The 25,096-nt window shown below is 44.6% G+C and overlaps 1 protein-coding gene across 3 annotated transcripts in view; it reads left to right on the forward strand.

Moving 5' to 3' along the window:
- The window catches only part of ALG9 (ALG9 alpha-1,2-mannosyltransferase), a 34,901-nt gene extending 28,349 nt beyond the window's left edge, over positions 1-6,552 (forward strand). Inside the window, exons 12-13 of one of the 3 annotated variants that reach the window (XM_062594745.1) lie at positions 3,495-4,808; positions 5,365-6,552. In XM_062594745.1, the coding sequence (XP_062450729.1) occupies positions 3,495-3,618 (124 nt within the window). In that variant the 3' untranslated portion in view covers positions 3,619-4,808; positions 5,365-6,552. Of the gene's footprint in view, positions 1-3,494 lie in introns of all 3 variants that reach the window. The other 2 variants (XM_062594746.1, XM_062594747.1) reach the window with 2 other exon arrangements.
- Positions 6,553-25,096: the final 18,544 nt, after the last annotated feature.

Genomic DNA, 25,096 nt, shown 5'->3' on the forward strand with positions numbered 1-25,096 from the left:
ACGAGCTTTGTGTCTTTGCAGTATGCATGACATCCACTGGTGGGAAGAGGAGCTTATCTTTCTGCTGTGCATTTCTCATCACTTTCCGCCCTCGGTTCTCTCTCTCTCTCTCTCTCTCTTTTTTTTTTTTTTTTTTTTAACTCCATCGGTCATTCCTGCCTCCTTTCTCTTTCGTGATCTTCTTTCTGCCAACAGTATTTTTCTCCTCCCATTCTACTGCTGATTTAAAAATTATGAAGCAGCAAGCACTGACATTCAAACTGCTGTTAATAAGGGCTGAGTTGCCAGTGAAATTAAGAGCATGTGGAGAGCTTCTGTTGCTCAAAGTTGTTGTTTCAGGCTGTCTGCAAACTCAGGGTGATGACACTGAGTAAGCTTATTTGGGAGGATACGAACTGGCTTTTTTTTGCTACTGCCAGATCTTGAATTAGCCTTGTGTTCTACAATGCAAAGCTGAACTCTACAGATTCTGAACCTGTGCTCTGCAGACCACATGAGCATACCGTGTCAGCTACAGTGGGCCCTATGTTTAACACCTGTTAGAATACAGCAACTGAAAGGTATAGGGAGTGCTTCTCGCAAAAGGTGTGGAGAAGAGGAAGTGAGAACAGGCTAGTAGTGTTTCTGCAGGATTGTGAGAGGCACCAATGCTGATGGTAACCACAGGCACTTAGTTCTGTTGCTCCAGCAGTCAGATCTGCTGTTACTGGGATGCCAGTGGTTCGTTCATATGGTGCTGATCTGGGTGGGCTGTCATTATGTAGGTGCCCCAAGTCAAGGGGAGAATGTGAATTTGTGCTGTTGTCTCACTGCTGTCACCTGTAAGCCTGGACTGAGTGGCTCAAAGCATTTTTTAATGTGGTAGACTCAATATGCAGGACTGTAGCCATCAGCTGCAGGTGCTGCCTTCCTCCCTGTCCATGAGCTAAATTGCACAAGGCAAATTCAGAAATTTACTTCATTTTAACTCAAGCTGTTCTTGCTCTGCTCAAACTCAGAACTCTGGGGAACTGTGCTATTTTTTGCCCCTTCCTTACAGTTAGCATTAAGCTGGTATTCTCTCATTTTTCATTTAACTTGTTTTAAACAACATCACAAGCAGCATGAACTCAGTTGTTTTCTCTCTCCTTTTTTTTTTCCTCTCAAGGGAAATGAAATGAAACTAAACCATTCACAGAGAGCAGCAAGCTATTTAGACTTGTGAGATGTCTGTGTATGCATGTGTTGTTTGTGTGTGCTCGTTTAAGCATGTGCCAACTATCGTTACTGTTGGCTCAGGCAATGGTAGGCTATCAGGCTGAGGAGGGGACATGCAAGAATAAGTCCAGCAATGAAATGATGTTTGTTAGCCACAAGAGATGGAGGAGGAAACGCCAACACTCTTTTGCAAGGGGGTGCTTTTGCTTCTAGAGATTGGAGAGAGGTTGACCTCTGATTTCCAGGCACAAGGAAATAACAGCTGCAAAAAACGTTCCTTGTTCAGAACACACCAAAATTACTATCTTCCACCTAGTAATTTGCTACTAAGAGATTCTGCTTTGAACATGTTCCCAATTCCAGCACCTTAGAAATTCACAAAGAACTAGCATTTCTAGTCATTCTTTTATTTAAGAACTTTGGTGGGTGCTTTACAATGTGCTTTACAATTTGTAAAGGGCCTAAATGTTACTACTGAGCTTTTTGTTCTTGGAAGTGAAGTAATCAGCATTTTATATCCTACAGTGCTTGACATATATCTGAGTGCTTGGCAAAAAGCAGAGTTAGAGGATGATGGATGTTGAACGGAGGCAGGGTCTTACAGTTTAGTGTGGGCCTTGTGAATTGTGAGAGAGCTCCTTTGGCCTCTGTGAGGGTAGACAGTACTTGCTGCCTCATTTTCCCCTCTACAGTGTGGGAATAATACTGCCTCCCCATCACTTTGTTTGTCTAGAGTGCGAATTCTTCAAGTGAAGAATGTCTTGCTCTGTGCTTATATGGCATCTCCTATAACAGGACCCTGATCCTGAGTGGTGCTGTGGGAATACAAGTAGGAATCACTGGCCTTTTCCTGGAGGATCTTCATATTCCAAGCTGCAGGAGATCAGGAGCTTACTGTTCTCAGGCATGCTACAATGAGGTTGTCTGAGAACCCTGGGAGCCTCCTGGGAGACGTGGTTCTCAGTGGCAGTTCCTGCCATTGTTTTTTTTTTTTTTTTTTTTTTTTTTTTTTTTTTTTTTTTTTAACTGTGTCTTTGAAAGGTATCCACTGCTGCTTTACAAAAAGCAAACAAAACACAATTCATCTTTCTTCTGAAAGAGTCTTGAATTGAAAGTCCAGAATCTTGGCTGTGTTACCAGGATAGCTGCATGAATTACAGTGACCAATAAGTACATTCTGGATCTATGTACCACTGTACCGCTATGTACCACTGACCACTTGGCATGCTGCAAATCACAGATTTGAGTGCTGCTGCTGCTTTTCCAGGCTTTATGTTAGTGGAGTTACTTATGTTTGTCAACTCTGATGCTTTACAAACAAGATGATCTTAAGGAGATGAGGCGTAGAGTTAAGCTTCAGTAGTGAGGAGGCAAGACTCTTGTGCCATCCTTGATTCAAGAAATTGCTCAAAATTTCATAGCTTCTAGCAGAGTTCAGTGTTGATAATGGAGGAAATTATCTTATTTTTCCACATCACATTTAAACTCAGGCTATAAATTTGCTGAGTAGAAGAATGTGTGCATTTAAAATATGCTCAGCCACCTCAGATCCAGCAATTAGCAGCCAAATAAAGGATACTAATTTGATACAGCCATTAAGCCCTTCATGCTTGAGTACTCTGGCACAGTTGAAGCAAAATGCTGTGAAACACCAGCTCCCAGCACCAGGAGGCTGTGGAGTGAATGGTGACAGCCTGCAACAAACTGCCTTGTAGATCTTGGAACAGTGCCTCCTAATTCAGTACCCTTAGCAGAAGAGCAAAATTCTGAAATCCTGGAGCCTGTCAAAGTTTCTCTCTATTTCAGGCATTGTGAAGGAGGAGGCCAGAGAGATTGAACAGAAAACAGGAGATGTCAGGAACTAACTGCAGCCTTGTTATCTTCCAGCTTCATAGTGTGCCCTGAGAGAGGGGAGCTGTGTATATCTGTATGATATCAAGTCCTCTGCCAGGCCCACAAGACTATATTGTTTGCTGTTTGGACTGTGATATTCCAGAGCTAAGCTTCTTTCCATAATTACACCTTCCTCCCTTCTGTCCCCCTTAGTCCTGCTGGAGTAGGTGGTGGTGGAAAAGTTAAACAAGCTAATGCTTTTAAGCTAGTAACACTGGCACAAACTAGCTTTGGTCCCGCTGATAAGGAGGAGATGAACCGGGCTTTATATGTCTGTACCATTGTCATTCCCCGCATCATTTGGTAACCAACCCAAATCTTTTTCAAAACCTCATTTCTGTCATTTTGAATACCTTGGCTAATAAGTGCTTCAAGGACAATCTGTTTCTCCTTTCTGGTTTCAGGTCCTCAAAACTACTGCGTGCATTCTACATCCCTCTCCTGTCAGAACAGCATACGTGGTATGCAAACTATACTATTCTGAAATCCCGGAGGCTGAAGCAAATCAGGAAAAAAATGGGAGGCTAGCAACACACCTAGTGAGCAAAATCAAAAGCGTCCACTGACACTGCTGGACAGTTGCCTAAGGCTTCTTCAGTTCCCTTTTTGAGAGACTGTGCTTGTTAGATTCACTAATAAAGTTTTCCCATGAAGTGATTTCACTCTGCAAACTTCCAGCTGTAAAAACGGTACGTCATCTGCTTTCAGTTCTCCATGTCTGGTCTCCGCTCTGCCTACACAGAACATACTGGTAAGAAACAGTTTGAAAATCCAGCAGCCACCTACGAACTATTATCTCTGCTGCTCCGTGTCTTGTTATCTGTTACACTAGAGAAGAGGAAAATGAAAAATAACAAGGAATCATAGTGTGAGGTTCTGCTCCAGGTTGCAGTCTGGCACTAGGAAAACCCAGCTCCACCCCTCTTTCTCTAAGTCTCTCTACAGTCCTCATCTGCCTAATTAGTGCTCACTGAGTAGTGCTTGCTTTCTCCTAGGGAACTTTTCCAGGTAAAAGTATTAAAGAAAAATATTTTAAAGAAGGAGAGGCAGAAACAAAAACAGGGGGAAAAATAACTGTGAAATGCACTGAATCTCAAGGAATGAGGTATTCAGTGCCATGGAGAAACATCCTAAGGTTGCTCTACCTGGGAGATACTTTCAAGGAAAAACTTGTGCTTTGGGGGAAAAAGCCCAAAACCTATGAATTGTGTCAATTATCTGTTTTAATGAAATCAGAGTATTTTTGTTATCTATGATACTGTGAAACATAGAGCTTTTGTTTGTTATTCATAATTCTTTAAAGATGCCTATACCATCCTTTGAATTCTGGTCTACAGCATCTAAGATTTCCAGAAACATCCGAAGAGCCGAAAAAATGTTAATTATTCTTCGCATGGTTCTATTTCCCAAATCTACAAGGTAGAGAGTATACGTGTTCCATTGATCCAGTATGCTCCAGAGCAATGTTGTGTTTAATTATATCTCCATTTTTAGATCATGTTCTATTGCAAGCCAGATGAAGAGGTTTTTTTCTTTTCATCTACCTCCTTGATGTTCATCCTCCTGTGCAGGAACAGGATGGCATGAGATGGAGCTGAGAGGAAGTTCCCTTATTTGCAAAAAGGCTGCACAAGCTTCGTGTCCCACTCTTACGTCTGTGAATGCATTGGTCTGCATGTGCAGTGACAAAGTGCCAGAGCAGGTGGATCAGGAAGCAGGTAGGTTTGTATGCAAATAGTGAAGTTTGTGCCCCGGGGTTAGGTATGCTGGTCCAGGTGCAGAGTCCTAGAGTAGGCATACCTCTTGGCTAGTCTGTGGGTTAACAGCAGAGCCGGGTGGGAAGGGTAGGCTGTACCAACTAGGCTGTGATTTAACATGACACTATTGGGTCAGAGCAGGAAGAGCTGGATGAGGAGCAAGGCATTACTTGAATGAGAGGAGATGCCTTGAAAATGTAGGGAGTGGCTAGGTCCCCTTGGGGCACTGAACAGAAATATTCCAAAGAAGGGGAATGAAATGGACTCTATGGCCAGTGGCTGCAGTTCTGTTTTAAGATCCCTCCTAAAGTAAGATAAAAAGCAAGGAAGCTGATGTCGAACCATGCTGCTGACTTCAAAGTTTTTTTTCTGGTAAATCAACCAGATCTCTAGCTAGGAGTATTTTGAAGTGATTTTCCTTGGTATTAGCTTCAGAATGATTTTCCAGATGCAATCTGGAGACCAGAGAGATCGATTAGTTTCTGCCAGCTATGAAACAATCTTGAATTCTCTTCAGCCCCTTGAGCCCTGATTGTGACTCCAGGAACAGCCACTGCTCACAGCATCTCCTGATTTTGACTCCCTTGCTTCTTCTTGGAAGAGGAGGAGTTCGCTGTGCATAGAGTGATTTGCAAGGATGACCATATGGTGAAGTTGGCCTTTGGATCTTGCTACTTCTGAAACTTATATCTGCAGTTGATTCTACTAGTCAGGTCAGTAGGTGCTAATGAGTGATGTACTTTGGATACATAAAACCAGCAAATATTGTTATCAGCCTGTTTGTAAGTACTGTGTTTTGGTGATAGAGCTCTCATTAAGGTCTTAATTCAGCCTTAGGTAAGCCATAAACATTAAGCCAATGTGGTGTTCTTTCTGTTTTTTATGCTTTCTTGCCTGTGGAGCTTGTTACCATAGGTAGAAGACACCCTGCATGCAGGGTTGGCTCAGTTTCCATCCTATCAGCACTCTGAACATTGCAACAACCCTATTTTCCTGATCATGTTTCTCTAGTGATGTTGAAAGTATCTCCATTGTGGTTTGCAGCAGAGTAGAGGATGTATCTGTCACCTGTCAGAAAACATTGTGTGGAACCTCAGAACTGACAAGTGGCTGGAGACAAGCTATGCTTAATGGAGGCCAAAGGTTCTGATTCCCCTTTGCATTTCATTAAGGAGGGGTTTTTTTTTTTTTTTTTTAATGGACTTGTGCTCTATTGATAATACATCTTATACGGGGCAAAACGTGATAAGAGTGAACAGTTCACCTCTGTTGTTTGGGTGATTAGAGCCTGGGTAATGCAGTCCTCTTCCCTTTGATTTAAAGTTGAGGCTTCTGAATGCAGACTTTGAGGGGACCATCTGCAGTGTGTAAGCCTTGGCCTTCTGCAGAAAGATGGATTTTACTATGTGCAAATATCGCCCCTCCTGACAGCCAGACATGGCGCTTAAAGGATTTCAGCCAAGCAATTGATATCTTTTGGTGAGTTGGCCTGGAAGGTCAGAGTCACATTACAGATTAACATTGTGGTGTCTGTGTTTGTGTTATTCCCCTATATCCCTCAAGCTGGCTCTCCTCCTCCTGAAAGTTTACATGTGTTGAACAGGCCTCTACAATGGTGAATCAGAATCAAAACTCTTGTCCTCCTTGTTGCCACTCCCCTTGCTCATCAGTGACTATAAATTGAATAAACGCAATTAAAGAACCAGTTGTGCCTCTCTCTGATGCTGTTTGTCTGACTGTTTAATGTTGTCCTAGCCTTGAACGTGATGTTTACTGTGAAAAGACATTACAATAAATATCCCTTTTAAAGGACTGTGGTTGCTCCACCTCCCTCTCTATTTTGATTCCTGTATTGGGAGGGAATGTTAGGAGACTGGTAACTTGACAATAATTAGGAGTTATCAATGTTGTCCAGAGGAAGTCAGCAAATGTTTGGTTCCTGGAGGTAAATGCAGGTGCAGTAACAGGCACTGCTCCAGCTTTGCATTCCAGAGGTTCAAATCAAGGCAGGGGCTCTGTTTGACTCCACCTGTTTGTATGGGAAAGAGCAAATCTTGCCACATGGAGAATTTGGGGGCTAAAGAGCTGTGGCAGTGAAAGGAAGGGTTGTTATTTTATAGATGGTGAATAAAGATCAAATTATAACTCTGATTTCAGTGGGAAGTTAGGTATTTGAGTGTTGTGAAGATCTTGACCAACGTAACTCATCTAATGTCACCCACAGAGTCTGTGACTACGGGTTGTGTCTTGTCTGGTGTCCTTGGCACAGAAGGAGCCTTCATAGCAAGAGGTAAAGCCCTCAAAAATCCCTAGAGTCTCTTTTCCTTTAGTCCCTGCTAGAGCAGAGCCATTGTGTTGGGTAGTGTTCTCTGGCAGCCGGAATATAGCATGGGAACAACCCCAGGTGAAACTATATGGTATGAGAAGGTGAAGTTGTTTCTAATGATGTTTTTAGCATAAAGAATGAGCTGTAGGTGGTATTTTTTGGTGGGAAAGACTAAGGCTCCTGATATCTGTTCATAATTCACAGGTCAGGGTTGTTGCACTCTGCACATTTAAGCACATAGTAGTCAATAACGAGACAATTACTGGTAAAAAACAGAGTTGATGGAGTGAGCAGTCCAAGGAGTATGTATTTTGGGACCTGTGGGAGGGGAGTGGGGCAGACTGCAAGAATTGCCTGCCAGGCTCAGGTCTCTCTGGATGAAGGATCTTGCTTTCTGAATGCAGATGTGGATATGAAGAGGTTTGCGCCAAAAGGTGGAGCTGTGTCCAAAACGTTTTTTAAAGCATTTTGTAGTTTTCATTGCTGGTTTTGTTCTCAAGCTTGGTGGGGGGAGGGGTGTTCTGAATTTTTCTTCCCTTTTTTCTTTTTTTTTTTTTTTTTAATTTCTTAATCTTTGCTTTGACCCTAAATAAAGGGGTTGAAGGACTACAAAGATAATTAGATGACTGGAGCCTCTCTCTTAGGAGGAAAAGCTGCGAGAGCTGGGCCTGTGTAGCCTGGAGAAGAGAAAACTGAGATCTTATCAGTGTCTATAAATACCTTGAGAGGGGATGTCAAAAGGATAGGTCTGGACTCTTTTCAGTGGTGCTGAGTGACAGGCCAAGAGGCAACGGGCACAAACTGAGCCAGTGGAAGTTTCACCTGAATATGAGGAAGAACTTCATTACTGTGAGAAGTTCTTCTTTACTGGAACAGGTTGCCCAGAGAGGTTGTGGAGTGTCCTTCTCTGGAGATACTCAAAACCTGCCTGGACGCAATCCTGTCCAACATGCTGTAGGTGACCCTGCTTGAGCGGGGGGGTTGGACTAGATGATCTCCCGAGGTCCCTTCCAATCTCAACCATTCTGTGATTCTGTAAAGCAAAGTTATGATCTCGTTGTGAGGAGGCAGGTTTGATATAGCTGACTTATGACTTCTTTTAAAAAATAAATAGAGTTTGGAAGCTCTGTGGGTAAAGGGTAGAACTGCAAACTGTCAGTCTGCCTCAGTTGGATTCCCGAGGCTGCCTGGAGTCGCCTTGGTCAGGGATGAGTGTTACGCCCACACCGGTTGGATAGCACATGTCAGTTTCATGCAGGCAGTCCTCGTTTGATTTTTCCCACCTTTGGTATCTTCTCATCTTTGGAGAATGAGCCTTTCGTATTATTTTGTCTGGTTCTGGAGGAGAGAATTTCCGGATGGATTGCTAGAGTGCTGCTAGTGTCTGGCCTGGCACACTGAAAGAAGCTGTTTCCTTGACCACACCAGAGCTGGGCACATCCTTGTGGTCACATCTGTGGCTAGATCAAGTGTCTTCTGGAGAATGTGCAGAGGTTATGGTACTAACCTCCTCTTTACTGGATGTAATTCTCCACTTACAAACCGAGACTGAGAAAACTGGAGGTTGGAAAAGTGCTGCTGTGAAGTACTGGGACCTAGTAAAGTCAGGCATCAGCACACATTTTTAGCCTGGCATTTCATAACCCATCTAGGGCTGCCACCAAGAGCTCTATCACACATACTGCCTGGATTCCAGCTTGTCTGAGCTCATCCAGTGTTTGCAACGCAGAGCTCTGAGGTGGAGGGTCCCTGGGGAAATGCCAGCAGTGAGACAGATTAACACCCTTAGAGACAGGCTGAGGGAAATCATGATTTCCACAAAATGACTTCTTCTCTGTCTGTCTGCTCCAGCAGGATTTAAGATCTGTTTCAGTTTGACTCCTATTTTTTCTACCTGTTTTGGGGGTTTGGCTACAGGCTGCTCCAAAGGCAGGCGGATGTGTAGACTGGTCGACTCTCTGTAGGGTCTAGGCCTAGGCTCAGGGGCATGTGAGAAGGCAGCATTGCGGCACTCAAGCATATTCCAGTATTGTTGAATGCAAATTTGATGGGTTTGGAAAGGAAAACAAAAAGAATTGTGCATCTCCACAGAGGTGATGCTCTTTTTCCTTGACTCAGAGTTCAGAGTTTTTGACTTCTTTCAGTAAGAAAAATATTTAAACTGGTATACTCTCTTACAAGTGTATGTGAAGAGGAGGGGGCAAAGGAGTTGAGGTATGTGGAGCAGGGACCTGGAAATGGAATAACAGTGGATAAAATGCTGAGGACTGTATACAGGCTGGGAATGTGGGACTTCAGCCTGGTGTAGCTGGGAGTGCCGCAGGTCAGCATTCAAGTGCAGCTGGCAGATCCGCATGGAGCAAGTTGTTCTAGGACAGATTTATGGTGTGTTGGCAGCTGGTCTGTCGTTCCAGAGCTCAGTTGCTGTTTGAAAGCTCTTGTCCCCAAAGGAATGAGGAAACATCTTAATTGGCTATGTTGCATGGCCAACACACAGGAAATTTCTGTGACATATGGCTGGAAGGGATATTTCCAAAGCAGACTGCTGATCCCTTGAGAATACCTGACCAAAGTTTGGTACCTGAGACGAGGATTATCAGTGTCAAGTGGGTTTCCTCTCCCCTATTCCTCTGCCTTGTCTCTAGTGAGTCTGATGCTTAGCCAGCTCTTCTCAGTGGAGCCCAAGCTGGGAACAGCTTGCTGTTTGTACTAACTTCAGAATTCGGGCCCACATCATGCCCAATGAAAGGCATTGACTTCATAGTCAATGCCTGTTGCCTGTCAATGCCTGTATTCTGTTTATTTGAGCTTCTAGCTTTCCAGGCACTGCTGGAGGAAAAGGGCTGTGAATTTCTTTCTCCTTCAGCATCCATCAAGAAACTTGAGCATCATCCTAGCCCTGCTGAGATTCAGTGTGTGTCCCCATGAGTGACTGCACGTGTGTCTATCCATTTGCCTGGAGAGGTACTAATGAGGCCCCATCTATCTGCTTTGCAAACTCTAGCTGTGTTTGCTAAGCCACAGAAAAGGTCAGGCTAGATGTGCAGAGTGAGAGAGCATCATAACCTAGCAGGACTCTTGATCGATGCAGTCTTTTTCCTGCATCCCTGTCCTGGAGACCATCCAGAGGGTAACTGCTGTGTAGGATTGGAGTATTTCAGCCAGGACAGGACAGAGGTGCCTTTGGTTGTGGGGTTAGTGGAGAGGCTGAATGCAAAGATGAAGATTCCCTGATTCTCTTCCAAATGTGTACTGGATGCAAGACTAGACAGCCAGGAGCCTTGGTCTTGTTTCAAGCTGCAGGAGACAGCATAAGCTTGTGACTAGAGATGGGGAGGGGAGTCATGACTCCTGGGTTCTCCTCCAGTACTGTCATTCACGTGTCCTGTAACTCTATGAATCTTCCTGGGGAGATGAGTTGTTGGGTATGTGTCTATACATGAATCACGAAACAGGCTTCAAACATCCTTTACTAGAACAGGGTAAGCTTCTTGTTCTACCCAACACAAAGAGAAGGCTACTGTGGCCTTCTCTGGTTTCTCATAGCCCCCTGTGGTGTTGTTGCAGCACTTGTCCTGCCTGGAGCAGGCAAAGAGGATTTCTCTGACGTTTTCTCAGTCCTGTGATGTCCTTGCCTGTTGAAATGAGCTAGCTGGAAAAGCTCTCTCTCCGGCAAGGAGAAGGGTGGAGATCCAATAACTGCACTTATGCTTCGGAACATGCTGTCCAGGTGCTGCCCTGTAGTGCAGAGCCCAGCCCTGTTTTCTCCCCCATACAAAGAGGAGGCTGTTTTGGCCTTCCTGTTTTTATTCTTCCCCTCCTACTTGGCCAGGGAAGCAGCAGTTTCAACATGTTGTATCTGAGTCAGCAAGAAATAACAGCAGGGTCACTGAATGTGGATTTTGTGGTGAAATCATCAGCAGTTGCCCTTGTTAGCAGGTCTGGTTTGAACCTAGCCCAATGGTTAAGGCATAGCAATGGCAATCTGGAGACTTGGCTTTTTACCTTGATTTTGGGGGCAGGTAGCTTTCTGCATCTGTGACAGTCTTTGCACAGCTGCAAAATCTTGGAGGCATGTGCAGCCCCTGCCTGCCTTGCTCTGTGGTACCCTGCACTTAGCTCAGTGCTGCTGCAGCTGTGAGAAGCCAAAGGATCAAAGCAAAAGATGTGATTAACAGGTTCTTTGGCTTCTTACCTTGCTGTTCCAGAACAGGGAGTGGGTTATTGTCTTTCCTTGGGAGGAGGCTTTCAGATTTGTTTTGCATGCCCTGCTTTGCTCCAGCATCCCTGCTGGCCCTGCACCACTGGAGAGAGAACCTCTTGGTGCCCTACTGGAACTCTCTGCAGCTGGACATGGGCCCTCCTCTAACTCGCAACTTCTTGGGAATATGCTCTGGGGACAGGCAGGAGCTTTTCAGCAGCTTCATGCAATGCTGTCTGAATCACGCTATAAACAAGTCCAAACCCTATTATTAGCCGTTGGAAACTGCTGCCTTAGAGACAGGTTTGCTTATAAATATCCATTATTTTCTTTCTGGCTCTTCACTAGGGGAGCTGGCAAGAAAAAGGGATCTTTGCTTCTCCAGAATCTGCCTGCCCCTGCTGCTGCTGTTGCTTCTTCCCCACCTGAAGTTATCCTCCTCCCTGTTCCAGCCTCCCAAGTTCTGGCTGTGCTAATGAGCCATCCGCTTCAATATCAGCAGTGTGGCAAATGCCAACAATTTTGGAGGGGGATTGAAAAACACAAGCAATAAGCAACTTGTCTGAATGCTTGCTGCGGTCACTACAGTGATCAGCTGCAGTGTCTAAAGTACAAGTGCTGGCTCCGAGTTCACTACTCAGCCCCAATATGCATGACTGTGAGGAAAGCCCCGATGCCCTGTCAAACAGGGATGACAACACTTTCTCTGCCTTGTTTGGTGAGGGACAGATGTAAGGTTTGCCAAGAGTGGGTGATGGCCAGTTTCACCAGGTTTTGCAGTAGTCCTCTGATCTGCACAAACAGTCTTGTACCATGTGAGTACACCTTGCCTAACAGGACTGCTGTCCCATTCAAGGCTGTTAGCAGTCCCATCCAATTGAAGCAGTAGTCTTCTCCCCATGCCAAATCTCTACCCAGCATAGATCTCTCCTGCCCTTCCTGCCTGCGTGTGCTGCTGTGCTTTCTACCTCTTTCAGCTCTCTGGAACAAATCCTTTTAGCTGTAGGATGCTTTATTTCCCCTTGAAGCTGGTCTTGTATTTTGTGCACTCAGCATTGCTCCAGGAACTTGGGTGCAGCTTTTTGTCAGAACCTAGGTCCTCTTATCATCTATGCTTGTTAGGTAAGTGCTCTGCTGTGCATAAAAGCTGCTCAGACTGCACCCTGTGTTGTTCTTTATGTAAACTCTGACAGGTGCAGAATAGTCAGGATGTGTTGGAGGTTTGAAGAAGGGATGAAGGAAGTATTTTTAAAATGATGAAAGAAATGGCCAGCTCCTCTACAGAGGATGTTGCTGTGGGTGGTGTGGGGAGATGCTGCTGGAGTGAAAGCTAAAATCTCAACAGCACTTTTTATTCTTTCTCTAGGCAGCTGTTTTGCAGCCCTGCATTCTCCCTGTTTCTTCCAGTTAGGCCTGGCAAAACAGGCCTGTCTACCAGGCCAGGCAGTAGGCCCTGCACGACAAACTCTGCCCTCACCACGTTGCCTTGCTCTCCACCCTGCGGCTTGCTTTGCAGACAGCTAGCATCAGAGTCTGCATGCCTAGCACAGTAAGGAGGTGAGTGGAAGGAGACGATGCCGCATGTCTCCAGATGGCCATACGTGCACCTGTTTCCTGGAGCCTCTTCTCTACATACCTACTTCCCCTGCAAACAGCTCTTCCTCAGAGGGGTGGTCAGAGAACTCACAGGCTTCTCTCCTCTGCGGTGAGGGGCCCCTATGCAGAGGAGGATGGGTAGTTCTTTAAGGAGAGGAGATGCTCAGAGCACTTGGCAACTGATGCTAGTGAGGTTTAGAGGGAAATGTGTACAACTCACTGGTTAAGCCAGTTCTGTCAGGTACCAAGCAGAAACTAATGGCTGCTATGAAAGAGAAAGCAAATGCAGTTCTATAAATACCTGCCTTGGTTGTGCTGGTGAGTTTCAGGGTGTGTCAATGTGAAGGGGACAGGCAGGGGTAGAAGAGCAAAGGGGAGGATGTGTGTATGATGTAGCACTAGTAAGAGGAGTTCACACTGTTTTTGTTCAGCCAGGAATATATTGTGAGGGTAGAATAAAACAGAGACTGTGGGAGAGGCGTGAGAGGACAGGAGGAGGCTGGAACCATGTGGAACAGAGAGATGTGCTTGTGAGGAAATTATGTTGAGCGAGGCATCTGAGGGAAGGATTTGGAGGATCTGCCCCCACAGAAAACACTTCCGTTTTCCCTCAGCTTCCAAGCATTTTTGGAAACCTTCAGCTTTTCCTGCTTTTCATGCACCATCCTCTGCAGGCTAGCATCCCCTACAGCTCTGAGAGATAGGGACAGGAGTTTGCAAACTGGGAGCGGTGACAGCTGTATTCCTCATTTCTGTGAAGCTGGTCTGTCTTTGGAGCCTGTGACTGACAGAAGTGGGGCTTATACCCAGAAGAGGGATCACAGCTAGCAGGGTCTTGGAATGTCTGTTTTAGGCCCTCATTCCTCCCTTCACCCCACAGTGGTCTGGATCCCTGATGGGAATCTTGCTGAATTTCATCCAACTCCAACTGGGAAACCCTTCTTCAGCTACTTCCTCGGGCCCCCAGGAGAGGGCATCATGCTCCATGGGAAGTGGGCGTTGGACAGTCTTCATTGCTGCCTGCTGGGATAAGAGACCAGGGGTGTCTTGCGGATGGGTTATGGAAGGACTGAGGTTTCTGCAGCAGGTTAGAGGTTGGGTTTCTGGATTTCAACCTTACAGTTGTATGGTAGGGCTGACCTTGCTGGGATCCTACTGGGAGCAGGGGAAGAAGTGAGTGGCTGATGCATGAGTGTCTCCTCTTGGAAGACAAAATAGTAGAGCAGCCAGATCTTTCTCCTTGCCTCTGTGATGGCCTTCTCCCAGACTCCCCTCCAGTGCCTTTGTGCTCCGGTCCAGAGAGACATTATAGGAGGGTGCAAGATGTTTTAGGAGAGGCTCAGGTAACGTCTTGATCCTCAGTGGAGACGGAGCCTGGAGCACCATTCCTGTCTGGGCAGGCAGGTCATTCACATCCTTATCTCTGCCAGAGTGGGTCTGTGAAAGAAGTGACAATGCTGACTGCTGTTCTCCCCATCTATGACTGGAATTATGTGTCGCTTGTCGCTATAGTACCAAGGGAGGTTTAATTTAGTTGGTTCAGCTGGCTTTATGGTAGTCAGACCTGAGTGAAGAGTATGCACTAGCCCATCTGTGAGGACTGCGGGGAGTGCCTTTGATTGGAGAGAGGGAATATCCCTGCTCACTTTACCTCCCTGGGGTAATCTCCTGCATTAGGGTCAGTACTTTGGCTTTTCAGAACAAGCTGTTGCTCTTCATTGTTTAAGTGGCTTTTGTTAAAGTTCTTCTTTGTTAAGTACCTGTCTGTGAGATCCCCCCCCTCCCCGGGGTGTAACACAGCTGGCTTCCCAGTTTGTATACACAGAGCAGTGTGTGTGTGTGTGCGCGTGTGTGCATGTATGTGTGTGTGAGAGAAAGCAAGGGAGCACAGGACCCAACTGGAAAAGTGTTCCTTCCAAACAGTCACTTATTTCTCTTGGTTCATCAAAGGAATGAATATCTGCCTTTGTCAGTCAGGGTGAGTAAACACCCTGCCGTCTGCTGTGCTGGGCAGTCTGAAAGCAGCCTTTGCGTCACATGCACGATGGCTGCAAGCTTCTTACCTCCAAATCCTGGGTGCTGGTCTGGAAGCAAACAGAGTGCCCTGCCTGAAATCCTGAAGTCAGTGGAAAAGTTTTGACTCTGTGTGTGTGTGTGTGTGTGTGTGTGTTTAGGCTTGCGCTGAATTCCTTTGCAAGTTGGACTGCTGCTTGGCTAGGGTAGAGCCCCCTGCAGAGCCTGAAGAGTCTGTGGTGCATTCTCCAGAGTCCTACAGACATTTAAACATACACACTATTGATAGTAATGAGGCAGGACAGGAGTTAGAAGAGGGCTGAGTTAGAATCAGGCTGAAGAGAGAGGGAGAGGGGAAATTCTTGATGCTATTCCACCACACTGGAAGTTTCCCTTCTCTCCTGCCCAGGGATTGCTGTTGATCGCTTTGCTACTGCACATGACAAATGAGAAGCAGAACGAGGGCCTTCTGGCAAACAAGTTCCTCTATTCTTAAAGCAACCTAGAAAACTTCCCTGCATAATAGAGATTATTTCTGGGTCTCATTTGCTTTAGTGGACTGACTTTATTGACAGATAATCAATGTCTGGAAGAAAAAGTAATGATTAATTGCTTCCTTTCAATTAGGCTCCTTGTTCTTTGATTGCAGAATTTGCTGACAAATATATTATGTTTCTGGAGTCCAAAATAAATAGTTGTCCTAATGAGGATGCGGGTACAGAATTCAAGGCTCTGCTTGCCTTTCCCAGCAACAGCCTAGAGATGAGATTCACTGTGAAGGAATAGATGTAATCCCCATCCCCCTTTCTGGCCATATAGGTGAGAGGAAACAGTAGTGCCTTAAGCAGAGAAAAAAAGTGGGTGATCTGATTTCTACATTGTGTGAGAAGGTAGAGGACAAGGCACAACTGCTCACTGTAGGATTTTTTCTTTTTTTTCTTTCCTTTTTTTTTTTTTTTTTTTTTTTTTTTTTTTTTTGACATCATAAAAATGCCCTAGAGTTTTAGCCACAGGACATATTTCATGGTATTCAGGCAGGGAGGGGTTTTCTCCTAAACAAATAGAAAGAAAAGACTGCAAGGCACTAGCCAACAAACTCAGGGTTAACAGGACTGCCTCTAAAATGTCAGTTACTCTAACGTGCCTGCTGCCTAATGATTCACAAGAATAGCAGTTTGTGTGTGTCTGTGCTTTCATGTGAGAGTGGCTGTGATGGCTGTGAGAGCTGGATGACACTAGAGCTATGTTACAACCTCACACAGCCTTCTTTTTACTTCTGCTGTCGCTGTTTGATAATCACAATGTAAGGAGCTCTGTTTACACTAGGGAAGGACTGACTGTGCATGAAAGGACTGTGCAGTTTAGCACAGTTTGCTGGTGAGTTCACAAATGTATTTCTGTGGACTTTGTACTTAGCAGTGGGTTGATTAAATCTACTGATGTGCTTTTGTGGCTGAACTTCATGCCCTAAATAGCTTTGACCAGTTCTCTATCAGCTGTTTGAAATGCTGATGGTGCTTGGATAGCAAATACTGCTAAGGTAGGCTGGTGCCTTAGGAAGCTTAATGTAGTGCGGGCAAAAGCTGAGCAGGTCAAGCTCTTGAAAGGACTCTTCGACAGAGGAGGGTAGTCTAGTGTCCAGCATGTCCCTATGAGAAGCTAGGTTTAGTTTCCTGAAGATCTGCTAGAGCGCTTTATATTTCTGGCCATCTAACTCCGTGGCCATCCATCTCACTCAGAGCAGCGAGGTATGCCGAATACTCAGCCCTGTTTACTCTTGGTGTCCCGTCAATTCCTTGTGTGTTTTTAGCTTATTCCCTTGAGCCTGCATGCAGACTCGTAGGAAGCCTGTGTTTGTGAACAGAACTGTCGTGCAGATTCTCTCTGTTGTACCACCTTCCAGCGATATTCTTTGCTAAGAAAGTTCCTTGTACTGTTTAGTAAGCCCAGTGTGCTTGCTAAATTGTGAGGGCACATCCTCTCTGCCAGAACCACCCCCAGCAACAAGGAGGATGAGCTGGCTTTTTCCAGTCAACCAGTCAATATTTGCTCTTCCAGGCAAGCTGTTAAAATGCTGTTGCTTTCTTGTTTTGGTATTTGTTTCTCCTCTCTTGCTGGAATATTGCCCCAAAGTCTCCCGCATTGGCAGCTCTTGTTTGTGTAGCAATGACATGTGGGCGTTCATAGAAGACAAGGTTGTGGGAGCCTTCCAATGATTGCCAGGTCATGTTTTCATTTGCTGTTCTGTGTTTGGAGTGTGTTTCAGCCCATCTGCTCCAAGAAAGGCTGGAATTTGGGAAAAGAAAGCCACAGGATCATTTATTTGGTCCCAGGGTGAAATCTTGGTTTTGCTAAAATCCATGAGAAAACTCCTGTTAACTTCAGTGGAGTCTGAATTTCATCCTCAGCATTATCAGGACTGAGACAGCCAGGGTCTGGTTTCAGGCACACCCCCCTTGCCAATTTCCTGTCTGTCCTCTTGTGCTGTATCACTGCAGCCCCAGGACACTGTAGTCCTAGCGTTCCCCTGCACCTCCAAGGCAACACCATGAAGCAAAACTAGACACAATAAAAAGTGAGACACCATCACCCTGCTGAGACTGAGGGGTCAGCCTGTGTCAGGGACATTAGGAAAGCCCTGCTTCCTCTTTCCTTCAGTACCAGTGATGCTGGAGAGGGATTGGCTTGTCCCTCTGGCCTTTTGTTGAGTTCAGTTCAACCAAAGTAAGAGTTATGAAGGCAGTTCCACCTTAGACTTGTGGATATTAAGCTAGCACTCCTTTTCCCTCTTCCCCCCCCCCCCCAAGAAACATAGCATGGTTTTGATCTGTAGTCTCAGCATGATTTTTTTATTTGGTGGATGGAAGGATGTGTGGCATTGAAAGTATGTACACCTTGCGTATGGTGGTAAATCTCAATGTAAACCTCTTGTTACAGATCCATAATCTCCCACTCTGACCTGTTTGGGCCAGGATACTGGGATACTCCTCTTCAAAACACCAGGCACAAATGTCTTCAAATGATATTTATTTAAGCTGTTAGTATTTTACACTCTCCTACCGAAAGGGAAGGGGCAGAGGAGACTACCTTCAAACTTTCAGGTAACCATGGGTCATCTTAAGAAAAAACTCTTCTCAACATGTCTGCACAGATTGGTGCAGATAGATTTCTGCTGCAATATCATGTTCCTGGCAGTTGGGATGTAAGCCAGCCCCTGTACGGAAAACATACACTTAGTCAGCAAAGCATTGCACCAGAGCTAATATAGTTTGCTGAGAGAGAGCTGTATGATTCCAGAATAGCCAGCTCAGTACATGCACTGGAGGGGGTCAGTTCTGGTTGCATTTTCTGCGTCATCAAGTCCTCTGGTTGTGTACTCTAACCATGCCAAGTTGGGTCTGGTGATGAGAGTCCATGTTTGCATACTTGCTGTGCAGAGGTATGAAAGCACTTTGGAAATCCTGATAGACAGGATGACAGCTTGTCCAAAGCTCAGTCTTGATGGATTTTTTTGTGGGTATACTAGTTGGATATAGCTTGTGTGTAACATTAACTGCAAGCCCTTCATCTATTGGTCCTCTCTTTCTATTTTCAATTATGGTTCCACTTAATTTCCTCATTATTGCAGCATTTTTTTTTTTTTGAGAGGAACATTTGTTGCCTTATCTTTCAGTACATTGGCTGTTGCCTTTCTGGTTGACTAACAAGAAGCTTGAAGATCTTCATTGTGCAAATTATTTAGTATGTCAAAGTATTTGGCTCTGATAAGAAACTTTTCTCCTCTGCTAGGAAGAGAAGACAGCAGGCTCTTAATTGCATTCTGCAACTTAGCCAAGTGAAATCTATCCTTATGCCCTCAGAGCTGAAGCCAGAAAAATCCCCCCACTGTTCCCTTTGCAACCCCTCACCGAGCAAATGTGCTTCCAAGTGCTTGTCTCTTCAGAGATTTATAACCACTGGGGTAGTTACCTTTGTGGAAAAATTTTAAAGCTCGTGTGTGTAGGAGAGCTCCACATTGTTTTGTAAGGTGATTTGCGCTGGCATGTCTTGGTTTAAAAGTCCAGGTAGACAAGACTGGAAAGAAGTTTAATGAGAGAGGAAGTGTCTATCCTGGGCAGTTCTCCAAACGCATGTCTCATTGGCTTGCAGTAGATTTAGATTGGTGGCTAGATACAAGTCTCTGGCTCATGATTAAAGGTAATAAACTCTCACTGGTCTAGAGTTTAAGATACAGCTTTCCTCCTATGGTATTGATTGCAAGTGTAAATCCGTCACCTATCTTCTGTCTGGGGCCCCCGAGTTGATGCTTCCTAGGGGTGTATAGTGGCAAATGCATTCTTCCTAATGACCGAATGCGCCAGCCTAATCAGAGACATTTCTGTCTGCCCAGTTACTACAGCTCCAATGGACTCTCCAGAAAGTCCTCTGCAAAGTCACTTTAGTGCATTGGTCACCTCCTGTTCTGTCCACAAGACTCTACTATGCCATAAGGTCAAAAAACCTGGCCAGAATTCTTGTGCTAACCACCAGGGCTTCCTTGTCCTTTAGCCAGTCCCATTGTCTGTCCCCAGCTGCAGTCTCTGGCCTCTGAGTGTGAGCTTGCGACAACTGTGCCTTGGCTTTTCTTTTTGTCTGTGTGGGGCTGACAGTTTTTGCCTGCCCTACCTTGACACTATGAAAGTAGAAGTCATTAATAACAAAGGTGTTGACCTGCCAGTACTTTTCATTAGATTCATCTCTCTTGTTAGTAATGTTTTGCTCAATTCATGTTGATCTTAATTTGTTCTTCCCTTCTTTGTGTTGCACTTTTGTGTGTTTTGAGAAGTTTGTACAAAATTCTTAAAAAAACACACACACACAGTCAAAAATTCAAGCCACTCTGGTTGGAGACTGGGGAGAATAAATCCTAACAAAAGCATGAAGGAGTTCCTGGAAACTGTGTGGACAATTATGGAATCGTGGAACCTTTTTAGGTGCTATTTTTACCCTTGTAGGGCAGGGAGGGGGAATTAAAACTCATTCATCCCCAAAGACGGATTGTAGTGGGTTTGTCTTTTAATAATGCAAATGGGACTATGTTTCCAAAAACCTGTCAGAGTATTAAGGCATCAATTAGACTGACTTTTAAGAATTGGATGAGGAACATTTGCAGCAGCTGTGGGGCAAGATGGAATAGCCATTGTTCGTGCAGCTGTGAAGTATACAGCTCTCCTCTTGCACAACTTCTGTTGCTTTGACTGCTTTATTCCAGACAGGCTGTGTACCATAGCAGTGAGAAAAATTTCACAAGATAGAAAATCAACTTCCAAAGCCTGTTTCCCTCCAGCTTCACATGCAATATAGGGCAGATTAGTTTGGCTGGAGGGAAGTGTATTCTGCAGTTCTTACAGGTGTACCACATAAGGTATTAACTCAAGGAAAGCTGTGGCATGTTTCTCTTCAAGGCAGACTTTTAGAAGGTTACTTTCCTTTTGACTAATGATAATTTACAAAGTGTGGGTGGAATTCTTCAGGTGATTCTAGGTTGACTTGGTGCATGATTATGAGTAATTATGAATACATATAAAAATTGTGGATTCAAGTATGTATGGATGCTATAATTAAAAACTATTATAATATTTGTTTATTTTAAATTATAAAAAAGGATGCTAAATCATTTGTAGAACTTGACTGATACTCTTGGGCAGTGAACTGCTCTTCTGATTGATTATAGTATTGTCTAGGGGATGAAAACATGCCCAGATTACCCTTGTTCTCTATGTCTGTGCTATAGATTTCAGCAGGCAGAGTCCAGTTAGTTAGCTTGCTGAGAAATGCCTGGCTTTCATGATACCTTCTTTCTAGAAGTGCATTAGCTACCTGCCCAAACAGAAAGGCAACATGACCTTATAGCAGGGGATTGTGCGCACTGGAGGTTGTCTTACAGCTTCTTTGCACAAAGTGCCTAGGACATACTCAAAGGAGATGCTATGCAGTCTGAGTAGTGTGTCAGACCTGGTGCTGAATTAAATGTGGTGTCTTCAAAAATGAAACAAGACAGCAAAGGTGGAGTGGTGGGAAGAGAAGAGGAGATCAGTAAAAATCTGTGGTTACTAAGTGCAGAAAATCTATAGTGTGATGGATGTTTTATTCAGGCTGCTTATTCTCTTACCTTGAGTTGGAGATAACTGGATATTGTGTAGAAGAAATAGTAAGAGCTCAGGATCTTTTAACCTTGTTGTGTTGCTCATTTCAGATGCCAGAAAGGATGGAGGTTGCAGTTAAACTGCAAGTCTTTGAGTGTCTTTGTATCTTGGGATCTTGTTCCCAGTCTTACTTTTGACACAGTTGGAAGAACCATGTCAAATGGAGCAAATGACCTCTTTGCAAGGAAGATCAGAGTAGAATTTGTTCAGGTTTGTAAAGCTCATTGCACTGTTGGCTAGAAAGCAGACTTTCAGTTTCTAACAGTAGCTCCTTTTTAGAGGTGGTTTCCAGCATGCTGCCTGGAGGGGAAGCATCTGGTACATCAACATCAGCAGGAAAACACAACTCAGATGGGGCCAAATTATAGTAAATGGAATGGGGCCTTGTGTGCATAATATCTGCTTGTCTGAATGCTGGCATGTACCTACTGAGAGCTCCTGGCATCTGTTAGCCCTGGGAGCTGGGCCAGTAGCACACTTTGTAGGAGATACAGCTTAGGAGACGTGCAGATTAGCAGCTTTTGGCTAGGTGCTTCCTTCAGCAGTCAGGCTCTCCCAGATACTTAAAAAAAAACTCATACTTTTTTTTTTTTTTTAAAGAAGATGATGATGATGATAATTGCCTAATCCAGAGGGGAGAACAGGTCAGGGAAGCTGTATGAAGAGAGATTGTTACTGTATCTGTGAGAGGACAACTGAGCCATGGAAAGGCAATGTTTTCGTAGTCTCCAGCAAGCCTGGTGGCAAACTTGGGAAATCAAGCATATGTATCTTCTGTCCCAGCCTCGAGCTCTCTTGGATGGGGCCATGCTACCTCCTGTTAAATGCAACATCATGCCTTCCAAAGGAACAGCGGCAAGAAGGTTCAATGCTGATTGCATGGAAGGTGACTTACTGAGCATAGATGTTTAGGTAGCAATGGGAGAAGACAGGCTGCATTTATGTGGTTTGTTGTAATCAAGGAAGCTGGACTATAGGAGAGATTCCCTGCTGCTCTGGAATGCTGCTGGGTCCCCATATAGGGCTCTGGTTTGCTCCACTTTTTCATAGAGCTGATTGTAAAAGTTGGCATCTTTAAAATTTTTTTGGAAGTAGACACTCTTAGATGCTGTGATCTGTTTTCTGGATGTAAAAATGTGTGTAGAAGATGCATGTAATTTCTTGTGTCTCCAGGGACAGAACAACTGCATATTCCTACAAGGAAGATATTTCTTGAGATGCTGGTCTCCCAAAGACCACCTGAAAAGCTTTTGCAGAGCTCTTTGTTTTGCATTTGTGTTGAGATCAGCTCCTGAGTTCAGCAGAGATTATTAGTGTGTTATTGTTGTTGGAGTTTGTTGTTGTTTTACTGTAAGAATAACTGTTATCAAACACAAGCACTTAAGTTAGGCTGTTACCAAGGAGGAAGGCAGAGCAAACTGTCTCCCTGTGCTAAGTAATCCTGATCTCTTTAATAATCACATAATCTGCAGGTATAGTAACACAGAAAATATGCTGCTAGGCCCCATCAGATATACCCCTGGTTTGTAAATGCTCAGCTTTTTATAGTCGAAAGTTACACTTGGAAGGTCAGAAAAGCAAGCAAGAATGCGTGACTTGTGTTTTTTCCCCCTTCCCTTGCAGAACAGATGCCCAGGCTTGATTTAGAGGTTGATGCATGAGTTTGTAAGAAATCATGAACTCATGCCTGGAGAACCTGATGGCATGAAAGGTCAGACTGAACCATCCAAAATGTGTTTTTCGTGGTGCCCTGTTTCAGCATGAACATGTTAACACTGGGCCTGACCCAGAACTTCCCTGAAGGTTTTCTGTTTGCTCCAGTGCTTTCTCCCTTAGGGGTGTCTATAAGGGAGTTCCAGGATGCTGTTGATGAGAGAAATGCAAAAGCTGATTATTTTGTTACTGCAGCTTTACTTTTGTTACTTGAGGAAGCTTTGCTGGGCAGACACTCGGGCTTTGCATTCTTTCACGGAAAACTATTCAGGAAAGTCCTAGCTTAGAAGAGGTGTCTGCAGGTTTTCCATTCATCAAGCTAACGTAAACCTCTCTCACCTATGTGTTTACTTTGAGCTGCTTACCCAAGTAGAAGGGACAGCAGCTCTATCTCCACTTTGAAAGACACTTCTAACCAGGAGGTAACATCAGCAAAAGTCAATCCCCATGCAAGCAGTGTTGCCTAAACAGTAAAGGCAGGAAAAGAGCAGGAGGGAAGTTGAAGTGCAAGGCAGGAAGCAGCTGTGCCTGAGGTCCCCCTGAAGCGTGGTGGTGGTGGCAGGCTTGGAAAGCTGCCCTCTGTTGATAACCAGGACAGTACTGTGCCTTAGACTGTGGTAGGCCTGGTGCTTGCCCAGTTTTATGTGACGGTGGAAGCACTTTGGTTTTGTACGAAAGGTGCTGTGGAAAACGGCCGCTGCATTAACAAAACCTACTGTGTGTAAGAGGGAAAATGTTTACCTGAATCCCTGTCATGGGACTCTGCCTGCCCCTGAAACAGCTACATTACTTTGTGAAAACTGCTGACAAACTTGTGTTCATTTTGCTTCAGTTCTCTTTTCCTTGCCTTTGGTTTAATGAGCAACAGTAAAGACAGGAGCTTTTCGAGTTTTCATGTAGATTCCTTCCTTTCTGGGAATGGGACAAAATAGCAAGTTCCAAAATCTGTTCCAAAATCTTCCCTGAAGACGAAGTGTGAGGTCTGAAATTAGAGATTTTGCCTGACTTCAGCCCTACTACTGAGGGCTTGGGCTGTTATTCTGAAATCTAAGAGGGTGTATTTATGCTGCTCTGATCATTTAATTTAGATTAAAATTCTTAATAGTCACTTAGTGATTTGTTACCTGGAGTGTACAACAGATACAAGACATTTAATGTGAAAGGAGAACATGAGATACTTATTATAGAGGCTGCCTGTGAGTACAGAGGCTTGTATATATGTAGTTGACTCTTCTATTGAGCACTGATGTTGTTCAGAGAGCAAGTGCTTGGTGAGGGATCTGCTGTTAAAGCAAACTGTCTGATGGGAGCTGACATTTCCTATAAGCAACCATTTTAAATGAAATTTTTCATGACTGAGAAATTTAATCTTCCCTCAGCCTGGGGGCAGAGCAGGCTGGGAACTGGCCTTCTAGAGCTGCAGGAGTAGTTCAAGGTTTGGAAAACGTGGTTTAGAGGATTTATTCTTCTGGGATGCCATTCCTCATTTCAACTAGTGCTTTGTTCCTTTCTCTGTTGTCTGAGGAATGATATCATAGGCTTGACTGTATTGATTCCTGCAACTCCCGTGCAGGCTGGGCAATGCTCTTCGGCTACTGTAGAGGGGAAATAGAGGTACAGCAAGCTAAAGGTCTTGCGTGTACTCGCATGCAAAGTTGGAGTCACAGGATAATTCCTAAATTGAGCCGTTCAGCCTTAGGTACCAAAGTTTTCCGGAAGTCCCCAGAAAACAATTTGCCCATCAGCTCCCAGCAGAGAGAAAGGGCTGCTAGCTAACAAGCTTATCCTTCAAGTCCCCAGCTGTGGGCCCACAGAACTGGATCACTGATTCAGAGCCAGTACGGCAAAGCACAGGGATCTTCCTGATGTTTTCCTCGCTTCTTGAATAAACTGGGAGGATTGGTGGACCTTCTCCAGAGAAACCCTGAGAAATGTGTGGCTAAGACAGATTGAAGTGCCGTGGAGCAGTGGGGCAATATGTGACCCTTTGCTAAATTTACCCACAGTCTCACTTGTTGAATGTTTTTGTGTGACCCTGGAAATACCTTTGGTGCCTGGAGATAGGCTTATTGCTTATGACTTAGGCCCACTCACTCTCTGCTTATGACTTAGGCCTACTGCTCACTCTCTGGTTAAAGACTGTCAGATTGTTTCCACTTACATTTTTAAATGCTTCCGAGTTGTTGCTGAGTTTTTGGACGTTTTCTTTTGTTAC

The sequence above is a fragment of the Rhea pennata genome, chromosome 24, assembly GCF_028389875.1.
Source record: "Rhea pennata isolate bPtePen1 chromosome 24, bPtePen1.pri, whole genome shotgun sequence".
In the NCBI taxonomy this organism is placed as follows: domain Eukaryota; kingdom Metazoa; phylum Chordata; class Aves; order Rheiformes; family Rheidae; genus Rhea; species Rhea pennata.